This window comes from Notolepis coatsorum (genome assembly GCF_963971535.1).
Source record: "Notolepis coatsorum genome assembly, chromosome: 2".
In the NCBI taxonomy this organism is placed as follows: Eukaryota; Metazoa; Chordata; class Actinopteri; order Aulopiformes; family Paralepididae; genus Notolepis; species Notolepis coatsorum.
In genome coordinates, this window is record NC_140166.1 from 136884424 (window position 1) to 136902415 (window position 17992).

The window sequence follows — 17992 nt, forward strand, 5'->3', positions numbered from 1 at the left end:
CCTAAATCAGCCTAAATCAGCGTTTATATACCGATACCGATGTTAACATGCTGGGACAAAATGGAGCTAAGATATATTATGAAATTGAACTATATCTAGATCTGTACATATCCCTTACTAGTTACACTGCTGGTCAGTATGACTTACTACCATAGTGTTTTATACCTGTATCACTGTATATATTAATACTACAACTCTGTACATACACCTGATAAGCACTATTACTCAGTAGTACTAATTTATATATTCTATACCCAGTTTAATCACCTGTACATTGTATATCACTATTGTACTTTACTGTTACATTCGCACTCTGGTTGGATGACAAACTTCTTTTGGTTGTATTGTATTTAATTTTTTTGTATTTATTTATTAACACAAAGAGTTAAACAAAAGTTAAAAAACATAAAAAACATAATAACCATATTGTGAAGGAGAAGTTTAGAAGCCTAGAGGCTTATCGAGAACTTCCCCTGTTTTGTAAAATCAAACATACAAAAATATACATATTATTTTAAAAAAATACCAGTAATACATTCAAAAGATATGTGTTAACACAAACATACATACACACAGTACATACATGCATATACTGTATACTGCGTACATAATAATAATACATACATACATACTTGTGCTGCATGATGACAATACATTTTAATCTAATCTCATCTTAACGGCAGGTGTTCCAAGCGCACGCTGAGGGCCACGTGAAGGTCCTGAACAGCCTGTTCCCCTCCGTCGTGGCGCGGTTTGTCCGACTGCAGGCGCAGAGCTGGCGGGGCAGAGCCTCCACTCAGGTGCAGATCCTGGGATGCTCCGCTCGGTCCGCCCCCAGGCCCAACCCCCGGTCCCGTCCCGAAGGAGGTGAGCACACAGTCTCAGTCACAGTCTCACTCACAGTCTCACTCACAGTCTCTCTCACAGTCTCACTCACAGTCTCACTCACAGTCTCTCTCTCAGTCTCACTCTCAGTCTCTCTCAGTCTCACTCACAGTCTCTCTCACAGTCTCTCTCTCAGTCTCACTCACAGTCTCACTCACAGTCTCTCTCTCAGTCTCACTCACAGTCTCTCTCACAGTCTCTCTCTCAGTCTCACTCACAGTCTCACTCACAGTCTCTCTCTCAGTCTCTCTCTCAGTCTCTCTCTCAGTCTCTCTCACAGTCTCTCTCTCAGTCTCACTCTCAGTCTCACTCTCAGTCTCACAGTCTCACTCTCAGTCTCTCTCTCAGTCTCTCTCTCAGTCTCACTCTCAGTCTCACTCTCAGTCTCACAGTCTCACTCACAGTCTCACTCTCAGTCTCTCTCACAGTCTCTCTCACAGTCTCTCTCACAGTCTCTCTCTCAGTCTCTCTCTCAGTCTCTCTCTCAGTCTCTCTCTCAGTCTCACTCTCAGTCTCTCTCTCAGTCTCTCTCTCTCAGTCTCTCTCTCAGTCTCTCTCACAGTCTCTCTCTCAGTCTCACTCTCAGTCTCTCTCAGTCTCACTCACAGTCTCTCTCTCAGTCTCACTCTCAGTCTCTCTCTCAGTCTCTCTCACAGTCTCACTCACAGTCTCACTCTCAGTCTCACTCTCAGTCTCTCTCTCAGTCTCTCTCACAGTCTCTCTCACAGTCTCTCTCTCAGTCTCTCTCTCAGTCTCTCACAGTCTCTCTCTCAGTCTCACTCTCAGTCTCACTCTCAGTCTCTCTCTCAGTCTCTCTCTCAGTCTCTCTCACAGTCTCTCTCTCAGTCTCTCTCTCAGTCTCTCTCTCAGTCTCTCTCTCAGTCTCTCTCACAGTCTCTCTCTCAGTCTCACTCTCAGTCTCTCTCTCAGTCTCTCTCACAGTCTCTCTCTCAGTCTCACTCTCAGTCTCTCTCTCAGTCTCTCTCTCAGTCTCTCTCTCAGTCTCTCTCTCAGTCTCTCTCAGTCTCTCTCTCAGTCTCTCTCTCAGTCTCTCACAGTCTCACTCTCAGTCTCTCTCTCAGTCTCTCTCAGTCTCTCTCTCAGTCTCACTCTCAGTATCTCTCTCAGTCTCTCTCAGTCTCTCTCTCAGTCTCTCTCTCAGTCTCTCTCACAGTCTCTCTCACAGTCTCACTCTCAGTCTCACTCTCAGTCTCACTCTCAGTCTCACTCTCAGTCTCTCTCACAGTCTCTCTCTCAGTCTCTCTCTCAGTCTCACTCTCAGTCTCTCTCAGTCTCTCTCTCAGTCTCTCTCTCAGTCTCACTCTCAGTCTCTCGCTCAGTCTCACTCTCAGTCTCTCTCACAGTCTCTCTCTCAGTCTCACTCTCAGTCTCTCTCACAGTCTCACTCTCAGTCTCACTCTCAGTCTCACTCTCAGTCTCTCTCTCAGTCTCTCTCACAGTCTCACTCACAGTCTCTCTCACAGTCTCACTCTCAGTCTCACTCTCAGTCTCTCTCTCAGTCTCTCTCACAGTCTCACTCTCAGTCTCACTCTGTCTCTCACAGTCTCTCTCTCAGTCTCACTCTCAGTCTCTCTCACAGTCTCTCTCTCAGTCTCACTCTCAGTCTCACTCTCAGTCTCTCTCTCAGTCTCTCTCTCAGTCTCACTCTCAGTCTCTCTCTCAGTCTCTCTCTCAGTCTCTCTCACAGTCTCTCTCAGTCTCTCTCTCAGTCTCACTCTCAGTCTCACTCTCAGTCTCTCTCTCAGTCTCTCTCACAGTCTCTCTCAGTCTCTCTCTCAGTCTCTCTCACAGTCTCACTCTCAGTCTCACTCTCAGTCTCTCTCACAGTCTCACTCACAGTCTCACTCTCAGTCTCTCTCTCAGTCTCAGTCTCAGTCTCACTCTCAGTCTCACTCTGTCTCTCACAGTCTCTCTCTCAGTCTCTCTCTCAGTCTCTCTCTCAGTCTCACTCTCAGTCTCACTCTCAGTCTCACTCTGTCTCTCACAGTCTCTCTCTCAGTCTCTCTCTCAGTCTCTCTCACAGTCTCTCTCACAGTCTCACTCTCAGTCTCACTCTCAGTCTCACTCTCAGTCTCTCTCTCAGTCTCTCTCTCAGTCTCACTCTCAGTCTCTCTCTCAGTCTCTCTCTCAGTCTCTCTCACAGTCTCTCTCAGTCTCTCTCACAGTCTCAGTCTCTCAGTCTCTCTCTCAGTCTCACTCTCAGTCTCACTCTCAGTCTCACTCTCAGTCTCTCTCTCAGTCTCTCTCTCAGTCTCTCTCACAGTCTCAGTCTCTCAGTCTCTCTCTCAGTCTCACTCTCAGTCTCACTCTCAGTCTCACTCTCAGTCTCTCTCTCAGTCTCTCTCTCAGTCTCTCTCACAGTCTCACTCTCAGTCTCTCTCACAGTCTCTCTCTCAGTCTCTATCACAGTCTCTCACAGTCTCTCTCAGTCTTTCTCACAGTCTCAATCTCAGTCTCTCTCTCAGTCTCTATCACAGTCTCACTCTCAGTCTCTCACAGTCTCACTCTCAGTCTCTCTCACAGTCTCACTCTCAGTCTTTCTCACAGTCTCACTCTCAGTCTCTATCACAGTCTCTCTCACAGTCTCTCTCTCAGTCTCTCTCAGTCTCTATCACAGTCTCTCTCACAGTCTCACAAGCCACGGTCTGCTCACTCTGTGCGTTGAGTTGCTCGAGTTCCTCTTCGCACGGTCGGATCCGTCTCCCTCCCGTCCTCCAATAGGGAGGGTATCCTCCATTAGGGAGGGCCGGGGGGGCTCGGTCCTCCCCGGTTCTGATGGTTGTGGGGGGCCTCAGTGGGGTACATTTGTCGAGCTTCTGGCTCCCGCTCAGCTCCTGTTATGCAACTGATGCTGAGCGGGACAAGCCACGGTCTGCTCACTCTCAGTCTCACTCTCAGTCTCACTCTCAGTCTCACTCTCAGTCTCTCTCACAGTCTCTCTCTCAGTCTCTCTCTCAGTCTCACTCTCAGTCTCTCTCAGTCTCTCTCTCAGTCTCTCTCTCAGTCTCACTCTCAGTCTCTCGCTCAGTCTCACTCTCAGTCTCTCTCACAGTCTCTCTCTCAGTCTCACTCTCAGTCTCTCTCACAGTCTCACTCTCAGTCTCACTCTCAGTCTCACTCTCAGTCTCACTCTCAGTCTCTCTCACAGTCTCACTCTCAGTCTCTCTCACAGTCTCACTCACAGTCTCTCTCACAGTCTCACTCTCAGTCTCACTCACAGTCTCTCTCTCAGTCTCACTCTCAGTCTCACTCTCAGTCTCACTCTCAGTCTCTCTCTCAGTCTCTCTCTCAGTCTCACTCTCAGTCTCACTCTCAGTCTCACTCTGTCTCTCACAGTCTCTCTCTCAGTCTCTCTCTCAGTCTCTCTCACAGTCTCTCTCTCAGTCTCACTCTCAGTCTCACTCTCAGTCTCTCTCTCAGTCTCTCTCTCAGTCTCACTCTCAGTCTCTCTCTCAGTCTCTCTCTCAGTCTCTCTCACAGTCTCTCTCAGTCTCTCTCAAAGTCTCAGTCTCTCAGTCTCTCTCTCAGTCTCACTCTCAGTCTCACTCTCAGTCTCTCTCTCAGTCTCTCTCACAGTCTCTCTCAGTCTCTCTCTCAGTCTCTCTCACAGTCTCACTCTCAGTCTCACTCTCAGTCTCTCTCACAGTCTCACTCACAGTCTCACTCTCAGTCTCTCTCTTAGTCTCACTCTCAGTCTCACTCTCAGTCTCACTCTGTCTCTCACAGTCTCTCTCTCAGTCTCTCTCTCAGTCTCTCTCTCAGTCTCACTCTCAGTCTCACTCTCAGTCTCACTCTGTCTCTCACAGTCTCTCTCTCAGTCTCTCTCTCAGTCTCTCTCACAGTCTCTCTCACAGTCTCACTCTCAGTCTCACTCTCAGTCTCACTCTCAGTCTCTCTCTCAGTCTCTCTCTCAGTCTCACTCTCAGTCTCTCTCTCAGTCTCTCTCTCAGTCTCTCTCACAGTCTCTCTCAGTCTCTCTCACAGTCTCAGTCTCTCAGTCTCTCTCTCAGTCTCTCTCTCAGTCTCACTCTCAGTCTCACTCTCAGTCTCACTCTGTCTCTCACAGTCTCTCTCTCAGTCTCTCTCTCAGTCTCTCTCACAGTCTCTCTCTCAGTCTCACTCTCAGTCTCACTCTCAGTCTCTCTCTCAGTCTCTCTCTCAGTCTCACTCTCAGTCTCTCTCTCAGTCTCTCTCTCAGTCTCTCTCACAGTCTCTCTCAGTCTCTCTCAAAGTCTCAGTCTCTCAGTCTCTCTCTCAGTCTCACTCTCAGTCTCACTCTCAGTCTCTCTCTCAGTCTCTCTCACAGTCTCTCTCAGTCTCTCTCTCAGTCTCTCTCACAGTCTCACTCTCAGTCTCACTCTCAGTCTCTCTCACAGTCTCACTCACAGTCTCACTCTCAGTCTCTCTCTCAGTCTCACTCTCAGTCTCACTCTCAGTCTCACTCTGTCTCTCACAGTCTCTCTCTCAGTCTCTCTCTCAGTCTCTCTCTCAGTCTCACTCTCAGTCTCACTCTCAGTCTCACTCTGTCTCTCACAGTCTCTCTCTCAGTCTCTCTCTCAGTCTCTCTCACAGTCTCTCTCACAGTCTCACTCTCAGTCTCACTCTCAGTCTCACTCTCAGTCTCTCTCTCAGTCTCTCTCTCAGTCTCACTCTCAGTCTCTCTCTCAGTCTCTCTCTCAGTCTCTCTCACAGTCTCTCTCAGTCTCTCTCACAGTCTCAGTCTCTCAGTCTCTCTCTCAGTCTCACTCTCAGTCTCACTCTCAGTCTCACTCTCAGTCTCTCTCTCAGTCTCTCTCTCAGTCTCTCTCACAGTCTCAGTCTCTCTCTCAGTCTCACTCTCAGTCTCACTCTCAGTCTCACTCTCAGTCTCTCTCTCAGTCTCTCTCTCAGTCTCTCTCACAGTCTCACTCTCAGTCTCACTCTCAGTCTCTCTCTCAGTCTCTCTCACAGTCTCTCTCTCAGTCTCTATCACAGTCTCTCACAGTCTCTCTCAGTCTTTCTCACAGTCTCACTCTCAGTCTCACTCACAGTCTCACTCTCAGTCTCTCTCACAGTCTCTCACAGTCTCTCTCACATTCTTTCTCACAGTCTCACTCTCAGTCTCTATCACAGTCTCACTCACAGTCTCACTCACAGTCTCACTCTCAGTCTCTCTCAGTCTCTATCACAGTCTCTCTCACAGTCTCACTCTCAGTCTCTCTCAGTCTCTATCACAGTCTCTCTCACAGTCTCACAAGCCACGGTCTGCTCACTCTGTGCGTTGAGTTGCTCGAGTTCCTCTTCGCACGGTCGGATCCGTCTCCCTCCCGTCCTCCAATAGGGAGGGTATCCTCCATTAGGGAGGGTCGGGGGGGCTCGGTCCTCCCCGGTTCTGATGGTTGTGGGGGGCCTCAGTGGGGTACATTTGTCGAGCTTCTGGCTCCCGCTCAGCTCCTGTTATGCAACTGATGCTGAGCGGCAGCCATAATGAAATAGAACGTAAGGTTATGTATATAACCAAGTTCTATGAATTATGGTGACGCTCAGCATCTAGGCGCCACTGCGGCCCTTGATCTTTCATTGTGGTGAAATTTGTTGGGAAGGAGATGAGTGTGTGGCCCCACCCCTGCTTATGTAGGCAGCAGATGGGGGTGTGGTCAGACGGATGTTGGTATGTAAAGGTACATTTTGAAATGTATTCAGTGTATATCCACTGAAGCGAGATATATGCAACTGATGCTGAGCGGCAGCCATAATGAAATAGAACTGTCATGAAAAGAAACACTACAATAAAAGGCTCAGCTTCTATAAAACAAAGTGTAAAATAAAGCCAGTAGCCTAAAACAAGAATGGCTACAGAGAAAGGCTAAATGCTGAATAGGGCAGAGATCAGCACTACACTTTAATATAACAAGCCTGACCGTAAGGAAAGTACATATGTACATATATTTATTTATTTTTATATATATAAAATATAATAAAAAATCCCTCATCTGAAATGCCTCATGGTTCTTCACCTGATGTACTAATGTTGTCATGACAACCTTACTGATATTATGGAGCCCTGTCTGTTGTCATGACAACCTCACTGATGCTGTGGAGCCTTGTCTGTTGTCATGACAACCTTACTGATGTTATGGAGCGCTGTCTTTCTGGTTCCACAGACTCTCCCTCCTTCAAAGTGAACGTCGGTACAACGGCCCCCAGTCCACCCCCCACAGAGGGCCCCATTATAGTAAAGGACACCAACCTGAGTATGTACTTGTATCACCTTCTGTAGTGCATATACTTCTTACATGAACAGTGCATGTTTTTGTATTAATACTCCTTTATTTTATATTAAATTAATTATATTGTTTACACCGTTTATTTTCCTCATATTTTTATATTCATATCTAATTTTATTGCCTATATTTATGTCTTTCTATTATTACCCTGCCCATACCTGTACCTCCCCTCCTCCCTCCCCCATGCTGCTAAGGGGATCAATAAAGGAACATCTTATCTTATCTTTAACATCAGGCACAAGAAAGGTTATATCACCGTCAGATTTGATGTAGTTTATTTATTTATTTACATACTAGTTTGACATTTACTAGTTTATTTGAAAGACAAGCATGAGAAAACATTGATACCATAAGATGAGATAAGATGAGATATTCCTTTATTGGGTCTCATTCCCGAACGAAGTTACGACAAAAAATTTCGTCTTAGCCAGATTTCGGCCCATTTAAGACATATTAGGGCTGGGAGTGGGAGTCCCCAAATTTTCCTGAGATCAGATTTGATCGTGGCTGAGAGCAGATTTAAGAGTGCTGAGGAGCACTCTTAAATCTGCTCTCAGCCACGATCAAATCTCATGATTGATTGACTAATTTAAATTTTCATTATAACTTGACAGACTGTGTTCTCATAGTGATTCCTTCACGTCAACGCTACAGGCCTCCTTGGAATTAATTACTTAATCATAATTAAAATAAATATGACAATATTTGTACGATAAGATGTACGCATTTGATGTCGGAAAAATAAATAATATGGATTCATCTGATCACAGGGCAGCTGCTTAACCATATCTGAACCAGCTATTTTGGACAAATGTATAATTACTTTAATTACTCAGATATTCAAACACAATTATGCAATTATTGTGAAATGATTGAAAATAATTATTATTTAATGCCTTCTGTGGAATTTGTATTTCTTATTTGTTACACATCTGTTTTAATGATTAATTATATACATTTGAAAGAATGCAGGTCAACATGCAATGTCAATACTTCTTCTCTTCAATAACCAAAGGACACTGGTACGCTTGTGTGGGGTGTTAAGGCCTCCTGTGTTCCAAATTAAGATATTCAATTTAGCCATGGTCGAATTTGTCTAAATGTGTAGAGAACATACCAGTGCAGCCAGGCTGAGGACAGAGGCGCTGATCCAGGCGGGCCCAGACGGTCAATCCCAAAAGTTCAGAGGAGGAACAATTACACACGTACAGGACAACAGTACGGAAAACACAGAAATATACCTCCCAAATTACAACCCTCCCTACTTCTACTCTATACACTAACCCACCCATCCTAATATTAACCTTCCTATACCCACTCTCTAATCCCCTCCCCATGATCCATCCTCTAAGGATTGTCATCTTCCTACCGTTTCCCACTGGAATCATGGATCCAATAAGACGCTTTTCACTCCGACCCCCTCTTTAGATAAAACCCTGATTAAACCCCCCCCCCCCCCACTAGTCTAAGAAACAAAACAATAAAGTTATTGGTCAAGGTGCAAGCATTTCACAGTCCCTCTGGTCAGGCTGGAAATGACAAAAATCCTATGTAAGAATAGGAGTAAACACCTTCATTAACTCAGAGGTAGTAATAAGCTATACCTGACACAACCTGATATTATATACGGTATTATATATATATAACCTGACATTCAATGACCTGAACCTAAGGCTCAAATTTGTTCAAACCCAGTCTAAACAAAATAACAAGACCTAGAAACACAGCAAAACAGATCAACCGAAGGTATTACTAGTGAAAACAAACGTGAACATTGGCCCTAATATGAGCCAACCATAAGGGAACAATTTGCTATTATTATATAATAACTCAACGCCATCCCTGTAACTAACTACTTCTGAATCTGCGTATATCGCCGTCCTAATGCTTCAGCCAGCCGTAAATAGCGTCTGTATCTGAACCTAAATCACCGCCAACAGTAACACTTGTAACCACATTAAGCACTTATATAAACATAAGTGTAATAAGCAAATGAGCATGTGCTCAAAACCTCCGGTTACCACAGTGCGTTGCTCCTGTAGGATCAGCTTTTAGCGTCCCACTCCCGACACTCAAATACAAATGGATATAAAAAATTAAAGCATACAAGAAGTTAGTAAAGGCAGGCCCCGATCACAGTTAAATTGTGCAAACAGATGTTATTTAAACAGCAACAATATAAAAAAAAAATTTAAACATTAACGGGTCTCGAATGTCCCGATAAGGGCGATAGATATAGCATGCTAGTTAGCCCGAGGCTAGCACGTCAGCTAGTGATGAATCCAGCTAGCCCGCTAGCATTAATTATGTACATTGTCCAGCTAGCTCGCTAGCATTCATAGAGGCGATACACATGTGCGGCCACGAGGTTAGCAAGTAACAGAAGTCATTAGGATGCCCCGCTAGTTTGGATGGGCAAGGGCTAGTTAGCCTGTTTGGGCATGATACCAGACACGCCAGCCTCTCGTCCTGTTGCGAGGCCTCTGCCGTTAGCAAAGCTAGTTCGTTAGCATTAGCCGTGGAGGTAGCGTGTAGTGACTCCATCATCTCTCTCAACGGGTCGACCGCCAACCTAATTTCCTCCGTCACTGCCCGATGAAGAGTATCAAAAAATTCCGTCTGTGCCTTTTTTTGCGCGTCAGTGAAGCGTACTTCAAAGTCTGCATGGAGTTTGGTCTTGACTGAGAGAACAGCTTCACTTATTACACCGATTTCGGGTGAAGGCAAGGATGGTTTCGGTGATAGTTTGCCGGCTGGTGTACTCATGGCTCGGGTCTCCATAACACCGCAAAAAGTTGAAAAACGTTGACGAAAGTAGTTGACAATCGACGAATCAACAAGAAAATCAATAACAAATAAAAATTAAATAAAGCCTAATGGGGTGAAAAGTGTATTTTAGCACGTTAGTAGGGAGCTCTCGTGAAACACGTCCTATTCCATCAGTGCCTGGCTCCGCCCCCGGAGGGGGGTATAGGTATGACATAAATACATAAATATAAATAAACATAAATATAGGCAATACAATTATAGTAACGAGAAAAATAAGCAGTGTAAACAATATAAATAACTCTGAATATAAGAATATAATATGATAACAATTACAGAATCTGATGCATGTTTTCAGCCATGACTAATTTAGAATAGAATAGAATATAAGTACTTTATTGATCCCGGGGGAAATTCAGCACCACAGATCGCCAACAATGAACATTTAGGTAGTCAAAAATCTAAAATACGAATAAGAATAAAAAATACAGTCAAAGATATATATTCTAAAATATGTATATACTGTACATTCTAAGATATACAGCCAAAAGATATATAGTAATACAGTGAAATGTACAATGTAGATGTAAAATGTCCAGGAAGATATGCAAGAATTGTATTTCCAAACACCAGTCCCTTGATGGGCATTGATAAATATCGAATGTACTTACTTGGCTAAGTATTTCCTTAATAAAGCCCTCTTTCTGGTGCACCCGTGTCCTCACAGGCTCCAGTCAGCCAGTCGTAGTGGCCGTGGGTGTGGTCCTGGTCCTGTGCATCAGTTGTCTGTTGGCCGGAGTCTGGTGGAAGAGAAGGTACCGTCCTCCAGTCAATGCTCTTCAGGTTGTACAAATATTGTATGGATATTCAGATGGGGGTGACAGTGGCTCAGGAGGTAGAGCGCTCGTCTGGTAGTCAGAAGGTTTCCGGTTCGATTCCGTGTCGAAGTGTCCTTGAGCAAGGCACGTAACCCCTAATTGCTCCCGATGTGCAGGTTGGCACCTTGCGTGGTCGCCGTCAGTGTGCGAATGTGAGGCGTAAGTTGTAAAGCGCTTTGGATAAAAGAGCTATATAAATGCACCATTTACCTACCAATTATTTGGGGTCAGTTGCTAACAAAAAAAAATCTAAAACGATTTCAAAAGCACTATTGTAACAACACATTGTAAGCGAGTTGATGTTGTTGAGAATACTACAATGTTTTTTGTTCATTCCTTTCCTTCTATGTAGGAAAAAAGCTGCACAGGTGAAGAAGTACTCATTAGCCAAAAGTAAGACAAGTTCTCCTTACTGATTGATTGATTGATTGAAAACTTTATTAACATATTGCAGAATGGGTACAATACAGTACGGCTCAATACACACAATTGTTAAGGGGATGCAGATCTGAGAAAGACTTTTGTCTTGCTTACATCAGGGTCCCCCATTTTCAATTCATAATGAAAACTCAGTTTCCAGTGTCTTTGGTTCTGTTAAAAACAAAACTGAAGAGTGTGTGTGTGTGTGTGTTGTGTGTGTGTGTGTGTGTGTGTGTGTGTGTGTGTGTGTGTGTGTGTGTGTGTACGTGTGTGTGTGTGTGTGTGTGTGTACGTGTGTGCGTGCGTGCGTCCATCCGTCCGTCCAGTAGGTTGTCAGAGTTTCCAGGGAAAGAGTCTGCCCTGCCATCAGTCAGAGATTATCTCCTACCCTCTGGAGCGGAGTGTCCATGACGCTCTACCTAACCCCCCTCTCAACGGTAAGAAAACACGAGTGACCAAGCCCGTTTACCAGAGCGCTCTGGAATAAGAGAAACCATGCGCATAACTTCCAGCGCAAGTTCTCTTCAGATCTTTTTATTACTGTAATATTTGTTATATTTCTGTTGCCAAGCATGGTTGGATTAGTGTACAGTACAACTAAAATAAGTTCGGCATCCAACCAGAGTGCAAATGTAACAGTAAAGTGTAATAAGTGATATACAATGTACAGGTAATTAAACTGGGTATAAAATATATAAATTAGTACTTGTCATGGGGTACGTAGGACCCAATAGCAGACAAGTGGAGACAGCAGCAAGTCCAAGGGTTTTAGTTTAGTTTATTTATTTAGCACATTATTTTAAAACGGTGTTAGGAGGTAACGAAGCCCAAGGGGCTTGTATAAAGTTCCACTCCCGTCCCATCAATGTCCATAATCAAATATGAACGTAATACATGTAAACATGGTCAAGAAAAGAACACAAAACAAGATCAGAGACATAAGGCAAACGCTATAACGAAAAATGGAAGATAGACAAGGATAGATATCATGTTCAAAACACATCAACAAGAGCCAATAACAAGGAAAACATTTATAAAAAGTACAAGAAAGCAAAGGAGAGGAGAATAACATATGAAAAATATATAATGAAGAAAAATAACAAAAGAACGACTTTTAATGATAAGACTAATAAACAGAAAAAGGGAACAAAACTAACTAAACAAAACCTGTCAGTGACAACGGAAGAGGGGAAAAAGTAAACAAACTCTAAGTACTAATATGGGGAACGCTTACTTGACAACGTGGAACTTGAAACATGGAACGAGCAACATAGACAGAGTAGTAGAGACAATGGGCCTCATTCAACAATACTCTCTTATTATTTTTCTTATATTCTTGCTTACCTGTCTGTTAAGAGAACAATAAGAAAAGCCACCGCCACATTCATCAAGCCGTTCTTAACGTCCAAATCTGTTCTTACCCAGGTCGGTTGCATCATGCATCCCACTCATTCTTAAACTCAAATGCGCGTTCGCACTCACTTCATTTGCATAGAGACACGCCCACATGCTCCTTATAAGGCAGGTGAGGTGTATGCAAAACAGCTTGAGAGTTTCTGGTATTGCATGCTGATCCATTCAACAGGAAGCGGTTTGCGAGTTGCGACTGATCTCAAAATTAAATTAAATTAAAATGTATTGTTATTATACAGCACAAGTACAATACACCATCCAACCAGAGAGGATAAATGCATTTAATGCTCCAGAAATAAATATAAATAAATAAATAAATAAATAAATAAATAAATAAATAAATAAATAAATAAATAAATAAATAAATAAATAAATAAATAAATAAATAAATAAATAAATAAATAAATAAATAAATAAACGGCTTAGCGAGGCAGCCTTAGCGCACGTCCGAGCGCACACACACACACACACACACACACACGACACACGCACACACACTTGAATACTTTATTTGGTTCCACAAATTATATTACATAAACAGGGAATCCACTGGGAAATCGGCGAAGAGAGGGAATTTCTTCAGGATTCTGGCGACATATTTCAGAAGCTTGAATCCATACGGACGTGCGTTTCGTTACATCGCAGAGAATATTCCATTATTGAAAAAAACGTTGATCAGAATTGACCCCAGTCTGCCCCACTTCTCTGCGCCTCCGGGAGTAACAGCAAAGTTAGGTCTTACCTGGAGCAGTGTTGTGTTCAGTGTGTCCCCCTGTACGCTCTATCATGTCTCTGGAAAGTAATCCACTCGCAATCTGACATTGGTCGCATACACACACATGAACTGAGTCGTGAGTTGTGAGACGCATGTGTGTGTGTGCGTGTGCGTGTGTGTGTGTGTGTGTGTGTGCGACCAATGTCAGATTGCGAGTGGATTACTTTCCAGAGACATGATGGAGCGTACAGGGGGACACTGAACACAAAACTGCTCCCGGAGGCACAGAGAAGTGGGGCAGACTGGTGTCAATTCTGATCAGCGGTTTTTCAATAATGGAATATTCTCCGCGAAGACTTATACTTATACGTATTGTATATGTGTGAAATGAATCGTTCCAGCAATGTAGGCTTTGTCAATACTGAACGACTGCGGCATGTGTTGTATCTCAGTTGATGCTCCAGAGTATTGCATACATCACAATCTGAAACGGTTAAGCAGCCACTCATCTGGCTCTGCAAATAGATCTAGAAGATATGCGTTCTATGCGTACGGCCTGGGCGGCCAGAGCATCTAACTTCTATTGGATTTTTATTATATATTACTATTGTATTATGCACATCGTTGCGGGCAAGACCCCCCGCATTTCATTGTATACTTGTATGCCGTGACAAATAAAACTCTTGACTTGACTTGACTTGACTATATATTAGCAGCTCAGACCTGGGCCCTCATGCATCAACGTGTTCTACGCACAGATCTGTGCTTAACCTGTGCTTACGACCATTTCTAAGCAAAGAGTGGGATTCATCAATTTCAACTTGAACTTGACTTCGTGCTTATGTGTACGCACAGCTCGGAGCACACTTAGCTGACGCCCAGTGGTAGAATATATTATTACAACAAGGAAATGAGCTTCTGTGCATTAGTTTCAACACTGGCATGTTCTGTAAGAACCGTAATTCATTATAGTTCATTGTAAAATAGCAACAGTAGTGTAATTATGGTCAAAACCCTATAAATAGCATTTGGAATAATAGATCTTTCTCTCAGAATGAATGCAGCATGGTTCAACCATCCACCAAACAACCATCAAATGCACACAGCACACACACCCACACGCACACACTCACTCAAACAAACAACACACTGCAGCACCCACTCTCCACACTTTAGATCACACAAACACACTTTACACTTTATATTTATTGATAAAGGATTTGCACTACAACTCGTACACCTACTGTGAATTGTACCTAAATTGCACCTCGTCCCATTTCTCCATTTCTGCCTTGCACTATATAGTATTGTATATTAGTACACTGCACAGTATTGTATATTGTATGGTAACTACGTCTATTCTGCATCGAACATTGTACATATGTCTAAACTGAACACTGTGACCTCATTTTTTTTTTTACTTCTAATTTTACTATGTTATTTTATTTCATACTTATCTTGTCTTGCACAGTCTCTGGAGCGTAACAGTAAGAAGCATTTTGTATAAAAGTATTCTGTACTTCTGTATGACAAATATTAAAGAAACTTGAAACTTGAAACTTGAACTTCATATAGCGTTATCGGAATATACGGGGTGTACTATACGGGGTGTACTCCGCGTAGCTCAACTCGTTATTATTTTGCGCACAGACCGCAGAAACACGGGAACGTTTTGATTATATTTAAAAGGCTTTACGTTAAACGAAACAAGTGGAATTTCGAAGCTGTTTGATTGATTGATTGATTGAAAAGTTTATTAACAGATTGCAGAATGGGTACAGTACAGTACAGCTCAATACATACAATTGTTAAGAGGATGCAGACCTGAGAAAGACTTTCGTCTTGTTTCCATCAGGGTCCCCCATTTTCAATTCATCATATGACACACATGACATACAGATAGACAGTACTGCTACATCTATACATTTATGACATACCAGATTTTCAAATACAGTACTGTTTGTGATACTAAAAAAATCCAGAAGAAGAGTATATACATTTGACATAGAAACTGTGCATTGGGGGAGGTTGGGTAGGTGGGGTGGGGCTGTACATTGGAGGTAGGGGGGGGGGGACACTGTACATTGGAATACTGACATACATTTGACATGGAAACTGTACATTGGAGGAGGTTGGGTAGGTGTTGGGTTGGGTGGGGCTGTACATTGGAATACTGACAAAGCCATGCTTGGTCTTTATTGTACAACTGGGTTAGGACATTTGTAGGGGCCAGTTTTGAATTGCAGTCTCCCGTAGGTGTTCTTTGAGAGTGTTTTTGAAGGTGGGTAGTGATTTACATTCCTTTACAGCTTTGGGTAGGGCGTTCCACATTGTTGTGGCATAATTGCGAAACGTGTTTAGTCCCTTGTTTGTGCCGAATCTGGGTTTTACATGATTTGTGGAGCTCCCTCTGGTGTTGTGATCGTGGTATTCACTGACCTTTGGGAAGTATTTTGACATGTACATGGGTACCTTGGTCGTGTAGTGTATCTTGTAGACCAGGCCCATTGCAAGTTGCTGTACTCTGTCGTCTACTCTAAGCCATCCTAGGTTGGCAAAGTGTGCAGGGGTGAGGTGGGTTCTAGGAGTCAGGTCAAGCAGTAGTCTGACTAGTTTGTTTTGAGATGTTTGTAATTTGGTTTTTAGTGCCTTTGAGGTGCTTTGGTACCATGAGGTGCAAGCATAGTCGTAGTACCCTTGAATGAGTGCTCCTGCCAGAGTCTTCAGGGTATTCTTGTTTACCAGGGAGGAGATCCGGTACAAGAATCGAGTTCGTTGATTGACTTTTTTTATTACATTGGATGCCATTTTGTCACAGGAAAGATTAGCCTCTAGGATGGAACCCAGGTAGGTAATTTCATCTTTCCTTGTGACAATATTGTCACCCACTGTAACTGAGAAGCCGTCTGTTTTGCTGAGTTTGTTATTTGAACCGAAGAGAATGGACTCTGTTTTGCCCATGTGTAATGATAGTTTGTTGTCGGCGAGCCATATGCAGATTTTGCCTAGTTCCGAGCTGAGGGTTTTTTCAACCTGTAATTTGTTCTTGTCAGAGACCAGCAGGGCTGAGTCGTCCGCAAACAGGAACAAGTTGCAGTCACAAGCTGACGACATGTCATTTGCATAAATTAGGAACAGTAGTGGTCCTAGTATGCTTCCTTGTGGAACACCACAGTTCACTGTGAGGGGGGGGGATAGGGTACCGTTTACCTCCACCATCTGTTCTCTCCCCTCCAGGTAGGATTGTATCCAGCTCACTGATCAAAACCAATTGCTTTTAGCTTGTCAATCAGAATGGTGTGATTGACAGTGTCGAAGGCCTTTTGTAGGTCTAGCATGACCATGCCGCAGTATTTGCCCGCGTCCACCTCTTGCTTGATGTGGTCGTTCAAATAGAGAAGGCATGTGTAAGCAGAATACAAGTCATATGAACACCCACGATATAGTGTTCTTCCCCCTTTTTACTGTATAAGAAAGAATAAAAAACGCATTGCAATGACACCAGATAGTGGACAGACTATGTATATGATGGGATTCAAGTTCGCGTTTGTTACGTGCCCCCGTGGGGAGACGCAACACTAGGCCACAGACAAGATAGGTGAGGATGCAGTGACACAAAACACCGGAGACAGATTGTAAAATAACAATGTTTATTTTACAAATATGAGATCAGCAACACAGAGAGCAAAGAGGACCTACCAGTGAGCACCAAATAATATCAAAATAAAACAAAAGCCCCCCCCCCCCTTACAGGCGCGGACGCCCCAAAGTACAGGAGGTGGTGCTCACTCTAAGCTGGTGTCTTTAACAGTAGTTCTCCTACGTGATGCAGATGTAGACCCCAGGGTATCTTTCTGCCCTCAATGTCCCTGTGTGCGAAACAAAAGATTAATTACAAGAACACAATCACCATAGGCTGGGTGACAAACAAATATACAAATGTTAACAGAAATGTGCAATAAACGAATGACCTAAATACAATACAATAAACCAGAGCTTCAGGTACCAGCTCTACACCAAATACACAACACTGACAATAATTCCTATATGCTAACAAACAATGAACCAGAGCTTTCACCAGCTCTCACACACAATGAGCTCACACAGAGATTTGACCAGCTCTCACACACAAAGGTAGCTTAAGAGCCTCAGCTCTATACCAAATACATCAAAGAGCTCTCCCACACAGACACAGCATAGTTACCACAACCAAACGAACCAGGGAGCTAACTAACACTGAAACACAAAGGGTATATGAAGGGAGTGGATGTTAATTGCAGAACGAGTCTCAGCTGCCGCTGCACCGGGGTGAGTGGGTGATTGACCAGCTGCTGCTGCAACTGGGAACCTGAGAGTGGGATATGAAGACACAAGAGGGAGACAAGACAAAAACAAACAAAACATGCCTATATACACAACAGATTACATACATTACTCCCATATATATATACATAAGGACACAGTCCGTAACACTCCCCCCCATAAAGAGTCAGCCCATGGCTGGCGACAACACAACACCCAAGTACCCCATCAGTTTCCCCAAAGAACACACATAACACAAAACAAAACATCCACCACTGCCACCAACCAAACAGACCATCACCTTCCGCCTCTTCATACCTCTCTTG

At 43.6% G+C, this 17992-nt stretch overlaps 1 protein-coding gene across 1 annotated transcript in view; it reads left to right on the plus strand.

The window, feature by feature from the left end:
- LOC311223026 (discoidin, CUB and LCCL domain-containing protein 1) overlaps window positions 1-17992 on the plus strand; it is a 116244-nt gene that overhangs the window by 78604 nt on the left and 19648 nt on the right. The window contains exons 10-14 of the mRNA XM_084307719.1: window positions 684-867; window positions 7050-7139; window positions 10666-10753; window positions 11169-11209; window positions 11563-11673. Coding sequence (XP_084163845.1) covers window positions 684-867; window positions 7050-7139; window positions 10666-10753; window positions 11169-11209; window positions 11563-11673 — 514 coding nt within the window. The remainder of the gene's footprint in view (window positions 1-683; window positions 868-7049; window positions 7140-10665; window positions 10754-11168; window positions 11210-11562; window positions 11674-17992) is intronic.